The sequence below is a fragment of the Pectinophora gossypiella genome, chromosome 26 (genome assembly GCF_024362695.1).
Source record: "Pectinophora gossypiella chromosome 26, ilPecGoss1.1, whole genome shotgun sequence".
Classification (NCBI taxonomy): domain Eukaryota; kingdom Metazoa; phylum Arthropoda; class Insecta; order Lepidoptera; family Gelechiidae; genus Pectinophora; species Pectinophora gossypiella.
In genome coordinates this window covers 5546981-5567940 of record NC_065429.1, presented here as the reverse complement: position 1 = coordinate 5567940, position 20960 = coordinate 5546981, and the positions used below count along the sequence as shown (strand labels likewise).

The following is a 20960-nucleotide window of genomic DNA, read 5'->3' as shown; positions in this document are numbered from 1 at the left end:
GTTCCTGTTTGACTCTAGATTGTATTAGAACGTTACATACTGTGTAACAATAGATTGGGGCCCCGAAATAAGCCTTGCTTCCGTGCTTCGGAGGGCACGTTAAGCCGTCAGTCCCGGCTATAAGCCAGGTAACACCCACCAACCTGCAGTGGAGTATTATGAGGATAGCGCTGATAATATTTTTGGTCTCTCAGTTATTTGATACCGCCTCAATATTAGTTGAAATAAATAAAAAATCATTAAAAAAAAACAACATAACATACATACATAAACAGCCTATATACGTCCCACTGCTGGGCATAGGCCTCCCCTCAATCAACCGGAGGGGGTATGGAGCATACTCCACCGCGCTACTCCAGTGCGGGTCGGTGGAGGTGTTTTTACAGCTAATAGCCGGAATTAACGGCTTAACGTGCCCTCCGAAGCACGGAATCATCTTACTTTTTCGGACAATCAGGTGATTCAAGCCTGAAAAGTCCTTACCAAACAAAGGACAGTCTCACAAAGTGATTTCGACAATGTCCCCATCGGGAATCGAACCCGGACCTCCAGATCGTGAGCCTAACGCTCTAACCGCTAGACCACGAAGGCACAGGTAAGTGTTATAAAAACAAAAGTCAGCAACAATATTTGCCGACCGCCGGTTTAATGGCCCGACAAGGCACGCAGAAATAACCTCAACTTCATAATGTTTATGTTGGTAATAGCCACAACTGTTGCGGTCTATTTTGGGGCCCAACGAACAACAGAGTTGCTATTAGTGCGCTCACGCCCGTTACCTTAACGGGTTGAGCAGAAACATGTCACATCTCATGTCACTTTACCACACCCCGAAACAATATATATTTTTTTTGTTTTGGTTTTCCCCGAAGGGTAAGGCAAAGGGAACTATGCCCATACAGCCATGTCTTACGTATTTTTTTCTTGATGATTAATGAAATGATGAAAGGTGATGATGATGAAACCTAAGCCCCCACCCTCGGAGTAGACTCCTACTCCGAACCCAGAACGAATTAACTCAAAAGTCCGCATAAACTTTCAAGTTATGAAGCGGCTTCCTGGCACGAAGCGAAAATAGGCAGATACACTTTGTTTATTGAATACTCCGATCTAGTAACACTCGCGAATGTCTTCCGACTAACTTAATGCGATCATTAACCACAAAACACCACTTCGTATTAATTATTTAGATTATTCAATGAAGAAAGCAACTGTCCTGTTCCCGTTTCCCGCCAAAAAGCCCGAAACAATATAAAAAAGTCTTAACTTATTTTTATTGTAGGTTGCCTTACAGCGTAAGTGTAAGCGAGATAGCAGGGGTGTTAGGGAGCTCCGTAACGGTAACTCGGATCTCTCTCTCTCTCTCTCTCTCTCTCTCTCTCTCTATTTAAGAGCTGCGCTCTTGTCGGTGGAGTAATCGCCATTCCTCTCTTCTTCTCTTCGTAACTCGGATATCCGATGTAAAAACATATCCGTAACAGCCTATATTCGTCCCAATGCTGGGCACAGATCTCCCCTCAATAAACCGGAGGGGGGTATGGAGCATACTCTACCACGTTGCAGACACGTCAAACTTATAACACCCCGTCGTTTTTGCGTCGGGGGTTAAAAATAAAGTAAAATTAAAATTACACAGCAAATTCATTGTTAATAATAATAATAAAGTTTATTTAGGTAAAATCTACGACACACATATACAATGTTATTATGGCAAACCAAAAGCAATGTTAATTTATTTGGAATTATGTTGCTACCTGTATTGCTTCTCTTTATTTTGACCTGAATAATAATGGGTGGAAGATGTATTGTGTCTGGGTGAAATAACAAGGGTCATCATTTATACTCTTAAAGATAAAACCTGCATGTCTGTTATCCATGAAATTAGAAGGTTAAACGAAGGGGAATCTATACATCATCATCATCAGCCCATTAACGTCCCCACTGCTGAGGCACGGGCCTTCCCTATGGATGGCTAGGGAGATCGGGCCTTAAACCATCACGCGGGCCCAGTGCGAATTGATGGTTATTAACGACTGCTAATGCAGCCGGGACCAACGGCTTAACGTGCCTTCCGAAGCACGGAGGAGCTCGAGATGAAAACTTTTTTTTTGTGGTCACCCATCCTATGACCGGCCTTTGCGAAAGTTGCTTAACTTCAACAATCGCAGACCGAGCGCGTTAACCGCTGCGCCACCGAGCTCCTCATCGGAATCTATTCAGCGACCTCTATATTTTTACTGGGGAACGTCGTGTGGAAAGTCTCTGTATGTGGCCTTTTTAATCTTTGTTGCTTTGACATTTTTGTTGACAATGCGCACTTACTTTTACATGCGCAACCTTGGTGGAGTCATCATGGTGTCCTAGTAAGATAGGGCCCTAAATCAAACAACAAGCTTGCCTCTATATATAGGACGATGCTATTTTCAGTCTGTCCGACCGGACATCGAACCCAATACCTGGCACATGTTACCGATCCGATCGTTATTTACGATCTATAACCCAGAAATGTTTCTATAGCCAAGTACATAGATTTAGAATAATAATAATATCTTTATTTTAGGCTCAGACCCATAAAATTACAATTAAAATGCAAACACATAAGAAAAAAAAAGGTTGTAAACTTAAATTGGCCCCGATTCCTGCAGACACCTCCTAATTTTATTTTAAGTTATACATATACCCGTGGTTTTTTTATCCGCAGTACACCGACCAATTTCTCAATCGGTGATGTTCTAGCTAGAGCCCTAACAGAATCCATTTCCTCGGCCTCCAACACTGGTTGTCGCTGCTGCCCGGCATCAGGGGTGCGCTTTTGAAGTAGCGGCGCCTACTCGCTACGTCACAAGATCGTCATAGAACCTAAGTAGCATTTTATAGGTTAGCCCGTCCCAGTGAGCTACCCACTACGTTCTGCTAATCCTGCCGCTGTTTGGTCGGGGACTGCTTATACCACCCATCCACCCACCCATTTATTATTCTGATCAAAATAAAGCGGAGAGTTGCCTTTCTATACGTAGTATTATTCCTTATTCTAAGGCCGCGGCAAGGAGGCAGGTTCCTTCCTGATTTACCGTACCCATGGCTTCCATTTCCGCGTCTGCAACCGTTGAGGTCTTAAACCGTATCCATGGGCAAGGGTTCTACTTATCGTGTGGGTTGTGAGGTGGAATAACAACCTCATCAACCCTGGTGTCAGGGTTATTACTGAGCCGCCAAAGGCCCCTGACATGGCTCATGTAACGACTACATACTTACATCAGTGAGTAGTAACCGGGACAAACGGCTTAACGTGCCTTCCGAAGCACGGATCATCTTCCTTTCGGACAATCGGGTGATCAGCCTGTAATATCCTAACCAAACTAGGGACCAAAGTGTGATTTTTGTGATATGTCCCCACCGGGATTCGAACCTGGGACCTCCGGATTGTGAGCCCAACGCTCAACCACTGGACCACGGTTCTATGTTATACCTCGTAGGTCTGGGTCCCTATTTGAACTCAGCCACCATTTCACTCCGGTCTACTGAGGCAAGGATGCGCCGAACAGGAATTGCCTCAGTGGAGGGCAAATTCAAATTCAAAAATATCTTTATTCTGTAGGTAACATAGTTACACTTTGAATCGTCATTTTTTACATAACGAACGTCTCATCCGCTTAAAACTACAGCTTCTCACAACCTGTATAGCCGGGGAAAAGAAGCTGCAAGAAAAAACTCGGCACAGGGCCCTAGACGTTCTTTAAAAAAATAAATGAACAAAATATTTTTATAAAATTGAGTAATTTAGCTGCCTAATATCAGTTCTCAGACAGTTAATCCCATGCATTCATTATCTTCTAAATAATCACTAACTTTATAATAACCTTTTTTGTAAAGTTTCTGTTTAACTACTGTCTTAAAACATTTGAAGGTGTAGCTATAGGAACCTTCAACTCGGATGGACAGCTATTCTGCCTCCAATGTGACCGGGTTTTCAGAACAAAGTTTGGCTTTGCCAGTCACAATCGAGCGCACGAGAGAAGAGACTGGGGTCGCCGTTGTCGTATACGACAAGGTGGACTATTATTATTAAAACATTTGAAAGGTAAATTCTGAATGTCAATGGGAATCTCATGGCAGTGAAGATGACTGTCCTGGGCCGGGTTGATGGTCTTGTATGAAACCAAAACGAAAGGCAATGTTAATTTTACGCCGCCATAAATCTTTATACAGCTTCATTTAATATTAAGATCAAAGCAGTTATTTTTGGATGTAATTAAAGTTACGTTTTGTCTTGCGTTCTTGCGACCTACATACCGACAGATTAACATAAGATGGCATCACGCCTGTGTCCTCGAAGGGGTAGGCAGAGGTGAGATACACCCACAGGATTATAGACCAGGAAAAGAAGACAAAAAAATGCCTGATAGCTGAAATAATGAGGGACTTTCCAGGCTACGTTCCTCTAAAACACAACTCTGGGTCACAGACACCTTGTCAGATGATACGGACATAGAGAGGGAGCGTAGGGCTCTGGCCGTAAGGTGTAATATGCTGGCTCGTAGGTTCGCACGCTGTACCAAACAAGTAAAAATAATGTTGTTCAAGGCTTATTGCCAGTCAATGTACACGTGCAGTCTATGGACCAATTACACTCAGAAGGTATACAGAGCTCTCCGCGTCCAATACAATAACGCGTTCAGGGTAGTGTTGGGGCTGCCGCGCTTTTGCAGCGCATCTGGCATGTTTGCTGAGGCACGCACGGATAGTTTTGAGACCATAGTGCGCAAGCGGATCTTCTCCCTGAGGCGCAGGGTGCGGGGCAGCGACAACATGTACCTGAGCGCGTTAACCGAGAGGGTTGACTGCCCTATCGTAGTACACTGGATGAAGGTACTTATTATGCCTAATTCTGGTGCCTACGAGAAATAGACATTACCTAGTGTTACTTTACTAACATAGTTTTATAAGCGCCTTTTTTCTTACTAACAATAATATGGAGTACAATCTGAAATAAATGTAATAATAATAATAAAACAATATAGATGGCGCTGTACAGATTTTCCTTCGTTTAACCTTCTAAATTCACGGATAACAGACATATGCATCTTTTATCTATGTTTTTGGGTATAAATGATGACTTTTGTTATTGCAACACATCTCCCATCCATTATTCATCATCATCAATTTAAGAAAGTAGGATCAATGCCGTAGAAATGAGGTCTTTGCGTAGCATCTGCGGTGTGAAGTTGAGTGATAGAGTGAGAAACATTGTGATAAGACAGAGATGTGGTGTAAAAGACGATATAGTGACTAGGATTGAGAAGGGAATGTTAGGTTGGTTTGGAGACGTAGAGCGGATGAAGGATAATAGGATTGCAAAAGCGGTATATAAAGCGAAAGTTGATGGTAGGGCTGGCAGAGGAAGACCGAGAAGGACTTACGATGACCAAATTGGAGATGTCCTTAGAAAAGGTTCAATACGATCTACTCTGAACCGGCGTGCGTGTATGAAGCGATTGATGAATGTGGAGGAAGCAAGAGAAGTGTGTCAGGATCGAAGCAAATGGAATTCTATAGTCTCTGCTTACCCCGGTGGGAAATAGGCGTGAGTTTATGTATGTATGTATGTATCAATTTAAGAGCCACGCTCTTGTCGGTGTAGCGGTTTCCATTCCAGTCTATCAAAGGCCAATTCCTTGACTTCCCTATAAGACACGACGTTAACCTTTTCTTTAATATGTTCCATGTAAGCTCTCTTGGTCTTCCAATTCCTCTCTTTCCTTCTATGATGTTTTTAATAAATTCGTCGTGTTTTATTAGGTGTCCAATCATGCCTCTTCTGTCCTCAGTAATTCTCAGTATTTGTCTGTCCATCCACCCATTATTATTCTGATCAAAATAAAGAGAAGCAATATAAGTAGCAATGTAATTCTATTCAGGAGTGCTCTATATACCCTGTAAAGATATCTTAACGCGAAGGCCCGTTTCTCATTACGAGGGTCGTAAATCTAAAGAGAGAATGCGAGAACTAAACACAAGGTTTAGGGTCAGCACCAACCTAGAGCCTGTTGTGCTTTTCTATACGGGTGTTAGTGACATCGTAACGAATACTCAGGGGGATGATTCAGACCATGATTCTGAGTTAATATCAGGTTGAATTTTTCGTCGCAAAATTCATGTTTTTTTTAGTTTTTTAAAATTATTTTCAATTCTATACTTTTGCGATGGAAAATTCCACTTGATATTAATTCAGAATAATCAGCTGAATCATCCCCCTCAGTATTCGTTACGATGTCACTTACACCCCACACAAGTACATACAGTAGCCATAGTAGTAGGTATAGGTATTAGTGACAACGTAACGAATACTGAGGGGGATGGTTCAGACCATGATTCTGAGTTGATATCAAGTGGAATTTTCTGTCTGAATATTCATGAAAATTTTTGTGTCTTTTTCGTTCCATACTTTTGCGACGGAAAATTCCACTTGATACCATCTCAGAATCATGGCCTCAATCACCGCTCAAAGTTTTCGTTACGATGTCAGTAACACCCTGTATATGCTGTCCTGATCTCTGTACTTTGTGTCCATTGTGCTCAATAAAGTATTTTATCTATCCTGTCGCTGTGTTTTTGTAGTGGGTAGCTCACTGGGACGGGCTAACCTATAAAATGCTACTTAGGTTCTATGACGATCTTGTGACGTAGCGAGTAGGCGCCGCTACTTCAAAAGCGCACCCCTGATGACGGGCAGCAGCGGTATCAGTACTGGTTGGAGGCCGAGGAAATGGATTCTGGTAGGGCTCTAGCTAGAACATCACCGATTGAGAAATTGGTCGGTGTACTGCGGAACGGAAGGCGATTGGGGCAACCACCGTTCTACACGCCCTCTCTATGGAGTATTGAAGGCGATTACTCCACCGACACTATTGGCTCTGCGCGTAGTGACCGGTTCGGTCCGTTGTTTTGTTCCGTGCGCTGACCATATTTTAATTGCTACCTTGTTTTTATTTATATAATTTATATTTTATTACTTAACAATGTTATTTCTCCAATTAATTCATAATTCTACAATGTGTACTCAGTGCTAAGTGTCCACAATACCTTATTAAATCTACCAACGTAATTTATTCTACGTAACAAGCATGTTTTATGATATAAAAATAGTGTATGTTTAGTGCTGAAATGTGTTATAAAGGTGTTTACAACCTGCAAAACATATGTAAGTCTCATTTATCTGTTTATTCTAGGCTAGTACTAGATCTAAACTATTTGTATACCTTACTTTCTATGAATAAAGATATTTTTAAACAAACAAACAACTCCACCGACAAGAGCGCAGCTCTTAAATAAAGAGAGAGAGATCTATCTACTCGTATCTAGAGACACACCCCGGATGGTCCGTACAAAACTCACGTTCTTACCAGTACGGCTACCATGCGCAACGTGGTAAAACTTTGTCACGGTCATTTTATCGATTCTGACGATATAATTATGTCAGGCTACGTTCCTCAAAAACGGCGCTGTACAGATTTTCCTTCGTTCAACCTTCTATCATGGATAATAGACGCATCTTTTATCTTTGTTTTTGGGTATAAATGATGACCCTTTTTTATACCCAGGCACAATTACATATTCCACCCATCCCAATGTGTTTATCGAAAAATAGAAAGCGCTGAGGGCTTTCACCCGGTACAAAATTTAAGGCAACAGGGCTGGGATCTCTCGGCTACTCTTCGCTGACCCTACAGTAGGGATCGGTATAGCTAAGTGCAAATGTCTTCGCGTGGTCCAAATCAAAGACTTATTCACAAGAAATCGTAGAGCTTGTGCTTGTAAGTTAGTGGTTATTTAGAAGATATGAATGCATAGGATTGAGGAGCTCGGTGGCGCAGCGGTAAACGTGCTCGGTCTGCGATTGTTGAAGCAACTTTCGCAAAGGCCGGTCATAGGATGGGTGACCAAAAAAAAAAGTTTTTATCTCGAGTTCCTCCGTGCTTCGGAAGGCACGTTAAGCCGTTGGTCCCGGCTGCATTAGCAGTCGTTAATAACCATCAATCTTCTTCTACCGTGTGGGTTGTGAGGTGGATTACTAACCTCATCAACACTGGTGTCAGGGTTACTATTGAGCCGCCAAAGGCCCCTGACATGGCTCATGTAACGACTACCCACACCTCACAATAAAACAAAAGCAATAAAACAATATGGTCGCAATAAAACATTTCTATTTCTATTTCTAAAATAATTTATCTCGTCCGCTCGTATATTGGACCGCTCGCGAAGGAATTTCATATCTTCCCAGACCTTATAAAAGAAGATTACGGGTTTAAGAGAAACACGAGCAGAGCCTGGTATGTGCTCTATATTAAGTATGTTCTATTTTAGGCATACGAACCTATTATTTCGTCGCCTAAAGCCCTGTGTCCACCACACAGTATCATACTAGCAAACGTAAGAAACTATTCAAATTCAAAAATATCTTTATTCAGTAGTTAACATAGTTACACTTTGAATCGTCAATTTTACATAACGAACGTCTCACCCGCCTAAAACTACTGCAGCTTCTCACAACCTGTATAGCCGGGGAAAAGAAGCTGCAAGAAAAACCTCGGCACAGGGCCCTAGACGATCTTTAAAAAAAATAAACATAAAATATTGGTATACAATTGAGTAATTTCGCTGCCTAATATCAGTTCTCAGACAGTTAATCCCTTGCATTCATATCTTCTAAATAATCACTAACTTTATAATAACATTTTTTGTAAAGTTAATAACCTTTTTTTTTTACATCGTATCAACAGTGGCTGCAAGTTGTCTTTGATTACTTGTGGCTCTGCCCACCCCATTAGGGATTACGGGCGTGAATTTACATACATACATACATACGGGCGTGAATTTAGATACATGCATATGTATCTAATAACCTTTTTTGTAAAGTGTGTCTCCTTGCGAGTTGCGATTCTGCCCATACCTGTAGGGATTACAGGCGTGGTTCGTATGTGTGTTATGTATACCGTGGGACGTGAGTAGCATTCTAGTGGTATGGACACAGGGACGGAGCGGGGATCATCGCGGACACTGGCCCCGATTCCTGCAGACGCCTCCTAATTTTACTTTAAGTTATACCTATCATTTTCTTATCCGCCGAAAAGGAGAGGGACGGGTAATCGACAAGCATAAAATTTATGGAACACACGTCAATTTTAAGCACATTTGTCAGTTTGTGTAGGGACTGTCAATCATCCGATTGACAGCTCTTAATTTTAGGAAGAATGAGTAAATGAATAACCCGGGCGAATTAAAGAGGTATCTCGCTGGTATGCAAACCGTTTGACGTGTGCTGTCAACATAATGTCGGGTTACTAGGCCAATGTAAAATTTTTAGACGGCTGTTTTAGATTTGTGCTTAAAATTCACGTGTGTTCCATAAATTTTATGCTTGTCGATTACCCGTCCCTTTCCTTTTCGGCGGATAAGAATATGACAGGTATAATTTAAAATAAAATTAGATGGTGTTTACAGGAATTAGCACCAGTATACACAATCATATTTTGTTTTTTTAGTCTTTTATTTACTTAAGGGCTTTTAATAAATTTTGTTATGCCAGCCCCATCGGTCAAGACTGACTAAAACTGTTAGAAAATCATATTTAATTCATGCCCCCACTCACAACAACGTAAAATAAACAAACTTATAACTAATCGGAGGGCTGGGGGGGTCATCGCTGTCTTTCACACACACACAAACAAGCACGCACGCACGCACGCACACACGCACGCACGCACGCACACACGCACGCACGCACGCACGCACGCACGCACGCACGCACTCACGCACACACACACACACACACACATAAACACAATTTATGCATACTGATGCATCGATATACGGCGCATCTTCCGTTCTTTGCTAAAACTGTTTACATTTATAATTGTATGTGGAAGTTTGTAATGGCCTTCCAATTTATATACTTTAGTTTTTGTAATATAAATTGTATATAGGTCATAGGATGGGTGACCACAAAAAAAAAAGTTTTCATCTCGAGCTCCTCCGTGCTTCGGAAGGCACGTTAAGCCGTTGGTCCCGGCTGCATTAGCAGTCGTTAATAACCACCAATCCGTACTGGGCCCGCGTGGTGGTTTAAGGCCCGATCTCCCTATCTATCCATAGGGAAGGCCCGTGCCCCAGCAGTGGGGACGATAATGGGCTGATGATGATGATGAGTTTTTGTAATACTATTAAGACGCTGTAAATTTCCCAAATAAATAAAATTAAGAAACTATGGGCTAATACTTAATAACTACACTGATTTACGATGTCACGTGATAATACTGCTCTCAGGTGGGGAGGTGCTCCTAATCAAACAATAAATTCAGCAATTCTCTTGAATAATGTTATATTTTCATAAACAATGTTAATAGGCTAGTTTCCAACTAGTCAAATCAGTTACTTTTTACTAAACGTCAAAACACGAAATTACTATGGAATTTGTATGAAAAAGCACTCTGTGACGTCATAGAAAAACGTGACAAAATGTCGGACTTATTATTACGTTTTTCTTGATTAAAATTCATAAATAAGTTTAATAGAAAAAAGAAAATGTTTTTCGTTAGTTTTAGATGTGTCTTTATTTAGTAATCAGAATTTCATAATTTATCTTGAACCTAGTACACGACCCAATTCTCCAACTCTTCATAGCAGATTGCCGCAACCGAACAAAATTCCCGCCATCGCCTTTCAAAAAGGCGGGAAAACGTTCCCGTTCGAAAAAGAAGAAATCAAAAATAAAAACAAAAGAAATAGTATACCAGTTCTAAATTAGAAATAATAAAGTCGCGGCACAGATTCACGACTTTATTCCGTCTGTTATTAAGTTATATTATCTGATAATAATAAAATAAACATTACGAACCCTAACAGTCGATAACAACCTGCGGGCTTGGCACCGTAAGCGCGCGACTCTCTCGCCTCGACATACGTCACCCGTCACTCTCTCACAGTACTGCACAGAAAGAGACAGACGATCTCTGTCGCGGCGAGAGAGTCACGTGCTTACGGTGCTAGGCCCGAACCTATTTACTGAAACTCGAACGACTTTTGGCATGAAAAAGCGGCCACAGATAAACCAGTAACAGTAAAAAAAATAAAGATGATTTCTTTTTAATGCACATAGACCTCTGGTTTCGCTCCTGGCCCGACATACCGTCAAAGATAAGCAACCTTATTGATGTGTCAAAATTTCCACGCAAAATGATGATGGATGACCATCGGACCGACATTCGATATTATGGTGAAATATGGACATGATCAGTGGTGAGTCGCTCACGAAAATGTTCCCAAAAAGGCATTAGCGTCCAAATGGCGGGAAGAATTGCTTAATGATGAAGTTGCACATTGTAACTACCTATATCATCATCACCAGCCCATTAACGTCCCCACTGCTGGGGCACGGGCCTTCCCTATGGATGGATAGGGAGATCGGGCCTTAAACCACCACGTGGGCCCAGTGCGGATTGATGGTTATTAACGACTGCTAATGCAGCCGGGACCAACGGCTTAACGTGCCTTCCGAAGCACGGAGGAGCTCGAGATGAAAACTTTTTTGTGGTCACCCATCCTATGACCGGCCTTTGCGAAAGTTGCTTAACTTCAACAATCGCAGACCGAGCGCGTTTACCGCTGCGCCACCGAGCTCCTCAATACTTGCTCCTCAATATACTTAATAAAGAAAATAAATTAAATAAACATAGTTACATTTTGGATCGTCAATTTTTACATAACGAACGTCTCATCCGCCAAAAACTACTGCAGAAATTCATACTTTTATGCACTTAACATGGTATTAATGCCGACCCCCCCTTCCCCTCTCTACCAACCCCTCTCCTACCCTTGCTCTGGTCACCCTATTACGGTTAGATTCTAGTTAATGAATAGGTAAGGTTAAAACATACACAGTCATAAACAACCTAATACGTCCCACTGCTGGGCACAGGCTTCCATCAACCGGAGGGGTATGGAGCATAATGTTCTTTTTTTTGTTCCAGTGGGGATGACAAACTCCAACACCGGGTTTCAGTGGGACAAGCTTTCTCCAGCGGAGTTCCAGCAGTTACAGGAGTTAGCCTCGTGTAAGTATCTTTGCTACGGAGAGTACCGTATCTTAATAACTTACATCATCACCATCGCCTACGATGCTCCACTGCGGAGGTTTTTACTGCTAACAGCATGCAGCGACCAACAGCTTATCGTGCTCGCCGAAGCACGGAATCATCTTACTTTTTCGGTCAGTCATGTGATTCAAGCCTGCAATGTCGTTACCAAACAAAGGACAGTCTCACAAAGTGATTTCGACGATGTTCCCATCGGGAATCGAACCCGGACGTCTACATCGTGAGCGCAACGCTCTAAGCACTAGACCACGAAGGATCTTACCAGAGCATTTTATCATCATATAATTTTGTATTGTATGGGTAACTTTTTTTTTTTTACGTGACTTATTGTAGATTTGCCGCAGATGGCATTAACTACTTGGCCGGACAAATGGGGAGCGCTGAAGGCTCTCACCCGGTACAACGTTTAAGACAACAGGCCTGAGGGTGCCCAGTTGGGCGCGAACCTCGGCTCAGGGCGTCGTCTGAGAGGAAAAATATTTGAAAGAATTAATCGACCCTAGTGGGTCGATAGCGATAAGCGCTGAATGAGGGAAATCGTCGACCACGCCGGCGGGTTCGATATCGGGGCTCTGAAGTGTTTGGTGTCGTGAGCTGATTAGCTGCCTCTATGGCTAGAGTAATCGGGTCGTCGGGATCGTATATTACGTCCTTCGGGCGCCGATACTTTTCAGTACCGTCCCTAAGCGGAATGTACTCGGAAGCCGCAACTACCAGGGGATTTGGGTGGTGCGGAGCAGAATCGAAAAAACGTTTGGAAGCTAATTTGAACTAATTTGTATGGGTAACTAGTAACTGCACATATGTATGCATATTTTATGTATACAGGTTGTTAGCGACATCGTAACGAATACTAAGGGGGATGATTCAGACCATGCTTCTGAGTTGATATTAAGTGGGATTTCCTGTCGGAAAATTCTAGTGTATTTTTAAATTATTTTCCTTTCCATACTTTTGCGGCGGAAGTTTCCACTTGATATCGACTCAGAATCATTTTTTTTTGACGTGGTTTATTGTAAATTTGCCGCAGATGGCATTAACTACTTGGCCGGACAAATGGGGAGCGCTGAAGGCTCTCATCCGACTGATAAATGGGGAGCGCTGAAGGCTCTCACCCGATAAATGGGGAGCGCTGAAGGCTCTGACGCGACTCAGAATCATGGTCTGAATCATCCTTCATAGTTTTAATTAAAACACATAATAACAGGTTCTTACTGCTTTTAAAGTAGGGATATGAGACTCCCGATATTTCGACACTTGCAAGTGCCATGATCACGGGATGACTGATGAGATTGGAGTGGAGATCCATAAATTTCTACGGGTAGACATTATCTGTCTACCCTCTTTCTTTGCCGCTTGTTTATGTATTTGATATCTTCATAGTTTTGTTACGATGTCACTAACATCTTGTATACCTACTACCTACCCTCTGCTAACTGTGTGGCATTAAGTAATTGGACATGATACCAGAGTGCCAGGGGAGGGACCGATTAGCAAATTAAACATTAATTTAATTTAATAATAACTTTCCTATTATGGACGGGAAGTGAATTGAAACCGAACACGTTCACCTGCTTATTGTTACGTGCGTGTCGTAAAAACCGACAGATGGCCTAAGCTGTACCTATAATGATGGTTATTTACAAGATGAGGTCTAGTGCTTGAGCGTTCGGAGGTCCTATGCAATGCTCGGGTGCAATGTTGAAAAAAAATATACTTACGACATCATATTAAAAACCTCAAAAATAACTGTATTGCCCCACTATTTAATGGATGTTATTATACATATAAACCATCGTCTTGAATCAATCTATCTATGAAAAAAACCACAATAAAATCCGTTGCGAAGTTTTAAAGATTTAAGCGTACATAGGGATAAAGGGACAGAAAAAGCGACTTTGTTTTATACTATGTAGTGATATACAATTCATTATTGCACAAAATGAACATAATATTATTATGACACAGGATTACAAGTTAAACAAACGTACAAGAGGCGATCTTATTGCTAAAGTGACTATTTCTTCCAGGCAACCTATGGCTGATGTCCTACGTGTTTTTAATATCCCTTTTCCTTTTACAGACTCAACGAAAAAACTTCAAAATGTGCTCAAAGAGTTTTGTGACGTCAAAAAGCAGAGCCCGGATGGGGTAAGTTGGAATATTTTATTTATTTAATTTTTGGAACTGTCGTCCAGTGGCGGCCCTAGGGCGGTGCCCCGCGAGGTGGGTACCACCGCACCGGGCATTTGGGTGAGGATTTGGGTGCTGCGGAGCAGAATCCAAAAAAAAGAAACACCTCACCGAGCTTTCTGTTAGACCAACTCGTGGTGACGTCAGTTACCTATGTGTATGTAGTTAGCGGATCTCAATCTTAGTAAACAAGGAAAGAGGGTCTTGGAGGATTCTCGGCTTAATTGTCCACTTGTTAACGTTCACTTTTCAATGGAATAGGGTCGACCTAGTGATATTTACATGACCTATATAGAAGATTACTTTATATATGTGCGACCCGCCCTGGCTTCGCTCGGGTAGTATATTGTTAGTTTGGAGTCGATAGCTTTGAAAATAAAATAAATTCCATACAAACAAACACCCCCCCTTTCACAATGAAAGCGTAGTTTTAAAAAAAATAATGCAAATTAAAAATTATTTGGATGTGAGAAGAAGGGTTGGGAAGAAGGGTTGAGGAGCTCGGTGGCGCAGCGGTAAACGCGCTCGGTCTGCGATTGTTGAAGTTAAGCAACTTTCGCAAAGGATGGTCATAGGATGGGTGACCACAAAAAAAAAGTTTTCATCTCGAGCTCCTCCGTGCTTCGGAAGGCACGTTAAGCCGTTGGTCCCGGCTGTATTAGCAGTCGTTAATAACCACCAATCCAGTGGTTTAAGGCCCGATCTCCCTATCCATCCATAGGGAAGGCCCGTGCCCCAGCAGTGGGGACGTTAATGGGCTGATGATGATGATGATGATGAGAAGAAGGGTTTATCACTCTCATGGTGTGAATTCCCTTGGCAACGGAGAAGTCGGATGGTTGGCAGAGCCACTGTCATGTAAGGCTTTTAGTTTATATTATGTGGTTGCAAATGCATTTTCGTATGTGACTTAACCTGTATTGGGCTGGTTTTCCCTTCGTGGGTTGAAAGGTCAGACAGGCAGTCGCTTCTGTATGAAACCGGACCTGTCAAATCTTCAGTTTAGGTAAGCGGATCGTGGGAAAAGCTAGACAATGCTAGGGAGATGATGAATGAGTATTTTCTACTAATTTGGAAAGCCTACTATTAAATATAGCAGCTTCATACAAACTTTACTAAAATGTATGTTGTATGTGTGTTTGTAATGTTTTGTAAATTTGTGTGCAATAAAGTATTTTTATATTATTATTATTTGCCACCCCCTTTAACTAGTTATGTTCTTCACTATCGCATTGGGGATCACCTGTAATGATAGTGTATAAGTGTGTTATAAAAAAAAAAACTTCTTTAAGGGGTCGGATTCCGCAAAACTTCTTCCCTCAAATTCGGATATTTCGTGATGAGTGTTGGTTGACACTCCGTCGCTAATATTGCGAATTGACGTATCTGCATTTTTTGGCGAAACTGATTTGCACTTTTTGCAATTTTCAATAAGACAGTAAAAAATCAGTTGTAGCAAAAAAATACTGATACGTCCGTTAGCAACTGCTTTTATTTTTTTTTGACTTATTGTAGATTTGCCGCAGATCGCATTAACTACTTGGCCGGACAAATTTTGGAGAGCCGAGGGCTCTCACCCGGTACAAAATTTAAGACATTAGGCCTGAGGTTGCCCAGTTGGGCGCGATCTCGGCTCAGGGCGTCGTCCGAGAGGAAGAATATTTGAAAGAATTAATCGACTTTAGTGAGCCGATAGCGATAAGCGCTGAGGGATATCGTTGGCCATACCGGCGGGGTTAAAAAATATTTGATTGATCAGTGGGGTAATCGACCATCGTGGTAGATTAGCCGTACGACTGTAAATATCACATTGTGTGATGAAGATGAAGTAAGTACCACACCTCACCGAGCTTTCTGTTAGACCAACGTGATAGGTGAGTCGTATCGCCGTCTATAATGGTCGAGCTAACTGTGTTAGTGAACCACAGCTGTGTCGATAGTCAGCTATAAATAACCCATTAGTGCAAGTTCGGTATCGGGCATCGAACCGGGACACCTCATTTGAGAGACAACTGGGCACCACACCCTTTGAGGAGCTCGGTGGCGCAGCGGTAAACGCGCTCGCTCTGCGATTGTTGAAGTTAAGCAACTTTCGCAAAGGCCGGTCATAGGATGGGTGAGCACAAAAAAAAATCATCTCGAGCTCCTCCGTGCTTCGGAAGGCATGTTAAGCCGTTGGTCCCGGCTGCATTAGCAGTCGTTAATAACCATCAATCTGCACTGGGCCCGCGTGATGATTTAAGGCCCGATCTCCCTATCCATCCATAGGGAAGGCCCGTGCCCCAGCAGTGGGGACGTTAATGGGCTGATGATGATGATGCGCACGACACCACGACCACACCGCGGCCACATACGGTCACGGTTGTGGCTACAGACCTCAGCGACGGGTGGGTAAATAAGTGGTGTTCTATTTCATGACATCATCATCACCAGCCCATTAACGTCCCCACTGCTGGCGCACGGGCCATCCCTATGGATGGATAGGGAGATCGGGCCTTAAACCATCACGCGGGCCCAGTGCGGATTGATGGTTATTAACGACTGCTAATGCAGCCGGGACCAACGGCTTAACGTGCTTCGAAAGAAGCTCGAGATGTTTTTTTTTTTCTGTGGTCACCCATCCTATGACCGGCCTTTGCGAAAGTTGCTTAACTTCAACAATCGCAGACCGAGCGCGTTAACCGCTGCGCCACCGAGCTCCTCACTTTATGACATAATAAACCATAATATTGGAACCGTCAAAGCCCAATAAGCAATCTGTATTCATGGCCGTTCTATATGTATCTACGTATGTATGTATGACTCTGCCCCAATCTAAAAGTACATACATACCTACATATAAGGTGTTAGTGACGCAACGAAAGCTTTGGGGGACAGCCTTGTTCTTCTATCGTGTGGGTTGTGAGGTGGATTACCAACCCCATGAACCCTGGTCTCAGAGTTACTATTGAGCCGCCAAAGGCCCCTGACATTACTCATCTTACGACTACTTATTTACATCAGTAAGTAGTTACCGGGACCAACAGCTTAACGCCTTCCGAAGCATGTGTAGTGTTTACATAAGTACATAAACACATCTTATTGTAATACACGTAGGTATAATTAAATATATAAATAAATATGTAATTATTATTAGTAACACCCAGTGTCCCACTGCAGGCATATGTAATATATTATAAAATACTTGAATCGATATAATCGATTCACATATATATTCTGTCGTCTCGGGCAATGCACTACGCGGTGGCCACAATTAAAAAGTAAACTGTACGGGTATGTACAGGGGTGGAGTGAAGACGTAGTGTGTGGCAACGAGCCGATATTTATTTATATAATTATATTGAGACGAATACACTACAGCATGGATCATCTTACTTCTGGACAATCAGCGGGCGCCGTAAGCACGCGACTCTTTCTTACCCCGACAGAGAGGAAGAGATCGTCTGTCTCTTTCTGTGCAGTACTGTGAGAGAGTGACGGGTGATGCATGTCGAGGCGAGAAAGAGTCGCGCGCTTACGGTGCTAAGCCCGCAGGTATGCTCAATCCTATGACAAGCCGCCATTGCTAGCCCATTGATGACGTAAGTTACCATTCAATTGGTATCTCCAACATACCAAGGACGCGAATTTCATACATACATAAACTCACGCCTATTTCCCACCGGGGTAAGCAGAGACTATAGAATTCCATTTGCTTCGATCCTGACACACTTCTCTTGCTTCCTCCACATTCATCAATCGCTTCATACACGCACGCCGGTTCAGAGTAGATCGTATTGAACCTTTTCTAAGGACATCTCCAATTTGGTCATCATAAGTCCTTCTCGGTCTTCCTCTGCCAGCCCTACCATCAACTGAAACTGTTTTCATTATTGAAAATTAAGTGAATTACTGTATTTAATTCCTCCACCAACCCGCATTGGAGCAGCGTGGTGGAGTATGCTCCATACCCCCTCCGATTGACCGAGGGGAGGCCTGTGCCCAGCAGTGGGACGTATATAGGCTGTTTATGTGTATTTAATTACTAATATTTGTCACGTATACAAAAATCATAAAATCTTTTGTTAAAAGTACAAAATTTCCTTGTAAAGTAAATTAAAAACATTGGACGTGGGTAATTTTTTTTACGAAATGGCAACGCAGGGTACGGATGACGTCAGCTGGGCTAACCTTGAAAATGCTAGCTGTCAGTTTTGTGCATACCAGGGGCCTGTTTAATAAAACTTACAATTGTAAATTACAACGACAATTTCGCGTTCAAAACGAAAATTGGTGTTCATTACGTAGCTAATATGAAACTGCAAAATATTTGTGATCACTAACTCCGCAATGTACATCAAATTGTCATTGTAATTTACAATTGTAAGTTTTATTACATCAGACTCCAGGTCTTCTTATGCCATGGGCTGTATTGTATACGTTTAGTTAAAAACAAAGATAACGTTTTCACAACTTCATTTGCAAGAAAGAGACAGAGCTATGTGACGTCACATCTCCCCTCTCGCTTCCGCATGACGTCACGAACTCTTCACAATCGATGGCCCTAATAATGGCCACCGTTCGACTTAGCACTTTGTTTTACTTCGTTAAAGTCCACATTCGCTTGATCGAAAGTTTTTATTTGAAAATTCTATGACGCATTCGTTTTCAGATGCGAAGGCATTGTGTTGGGCTATTTTCAGGCTTATATTGTTTGCTGTAAAGTTGTTTTTGTACTGATGGCTAATAATAGTACATACTAGGTACATAATAAAAAAGTTTTAATATGTTAAGAGTAGACAGATATTGTTTTGTCGCGTTTATCATCCCGGGAATCCTGTTTTCCTGTACCGATAAGTTGCCTGGAAATGATTGCTGGCTGAGCAATAAGGCTGCCCTTTTGTAGGTACTCAAAAAAAAGTTTACAAACTAAACGCAGATTACGAAAAAATCGCGCTCTAAAAAAATATAAAACAAGAAAATATTGACTATTATAGACTTGATGCTAACGACCTCCATGGTCCAGTGGTTGAGCGTTGGGCTCACGATCCGGAGGTCCCGGGTTTGAATCCCGGTGGGGACTTAACACAAAATTTACTGTTTACGATCCCTAGTTTGATTAAGACATTACAGACTGATCACCTGATTGTCCGAAAGTCAGATGATCCGTAGTTCAGAAGCACGTTAAGCCGTTGGTCCCGGTTATTACTCACTGATGCAAGTTAGTAGTCGTTACATGAGCCATGTCAGGGGGCCTTTGGCGGGTCAATAATAACCCTGACACCAGGGTTGATGAGGTTGGTAATCCACCTCAAAGCCCACACGATAGAAGAAGGACTTGATGCTGGCTACTAACAATGCTATACATTAGCCAATTTCTGGGAGGGTATATCCTCGTAAGGCCCGGATTTCCAGACACAATAGTTCTCTCTCTCTATTTAAGAGCTGCGCTCTTGTCGGTGGAGTAACCGCCATTCCTCTCTTCTTCCCGCCAAAACCTTCACCTCCCGATACGACACGACCTGCACCTTCTCTTTTATTTGTTTTATAAATGTTATCCTAGGTCTACCCCTACACAATAGTTAAACAATGGGATTTGGGTTTTTGAAAGGCATCTGGGTCTTACGACCATATAAGTCTGCCATCGACAAGAAAAGAAGAAGAGACTGTGGTCCTGTGGAAGGTATACCAGCTTCGAACCCCGGCACTAGATTTACACCAATGAGTTATTAATTTATCCTAAATGCAGTTTTCACTAACACAGTTGGCTCGACCATTATAGACGGCGATACGGCTCACCTATCACGTTGGTCTAACAGAAAGCTCGGTGAGGCGTGGGTACTTAGTTCATCTTGTGATGGATGTACCTCTGACTACCCCAATTGGGATATAGTCGTGAGCTTATGTCATGATATGTCTAATCTAGCCTACAAGATCCCACTGCTGGGCAAAGGCCTCCCCTTCCTCTTACCATTTTTCGCAGTCCTGTGCGTACTCCAGCCAGTCCCTCAGGCAAACGTCCAAGTCGTCACGCCATCTCTTTCGAGGTCTACCACGACGCCTGTACTCGTCATGAGTCATGAGGCACCCAATGCGTGACGATCCGTGCCTACCGCTCAGGGCGCATGCGACAAACATGTCCGGCCCAATCCCATTCTTCGCTTAAGCGTTATTAATTATATTAATGTAATCAAATCAAATGCAGTAAAGTGGCAATCAAATATCAACACGATATGATAAGAAATATGAACTATGTTATCAAACCCATATTATAATTCGCGAAACCTATTTAGATACCACTTCAGTACAAAGAATAATACTACGTAGATATAGAAGCTCACTTTAAGGTGGCAGGTTCGAATCCAGCACAGGCCTAAACCAATAGTGTCGAATTTGTTTTCGAATTCATGTTTGGATCATAAATGATTATGTGAAGGAAAACATCGTGTGGAAACCCACATTCCCAAGAAATGCATTTTCGGAGGTATGTGATCTAACTTGTATTGGGTTTTCCCTTAGCGGGTTGGAAGGTCAGACAGGCAGTTATTATAATAATTTAGTCCAGGTTTAAACTAGGTGTGGACTAAGTTGAATGAGTAAACATCATCAATTTAAGAGCCACGCTCTTGTCAGTGT

At 42.3% G+C, this 20960-nt stretch overlaps 2 protein-coding genes across 4 annotated transcripts in view; one reads left to right on the top strand and one right to left on the bottom strand.

Annotated features, from left to right (window-relative positions):
* Positions 1-20960, bottom strand: part of LOC126378465 (glucose-6-phosphatase catalytic subunit 1) — a 214899-nt gene that overhangs the window by 87564 nt on the left and 106375 nt on the right. The window contains exon 8 of one of the 3 annotated variants that reach the window (XR_007568084.1): positions 9995-10134. The exons of the other annotated variants lie outside the window; for them this stretch is intronic. The gene's annotated coding sequence lies outside the window, so the exon portion shown is untranslated. Of the gene's footprint in view, positions 1-9994; positions 10135-20960 lie in introns of those variants that run through there. 3 annotated transcript variants of the gene reach the window in all.
* The window catches only part of LOC126378352 (diacylglycerol kinase 1), a 61495-nt gene that overhangs the window by 13353 nt on the left and 27182 nt on the right, over positions 1-20960 (top strand). Inside the window, exons 2-3 of the mRNA XM_050026626.1 lie at positions 12027-12110; positions 14236-14303. Of these exons, the coding sequence (XP_049882583.1) occupies positions 12032-12110; positions 14236-14303 (147 nt within the window). The 5' untranslated portion in view covers positions 12027-12031. The remainder of the gene's footprint in view (positions 1-12026; positions 12111-14235; positions 14304-20960) is intronic.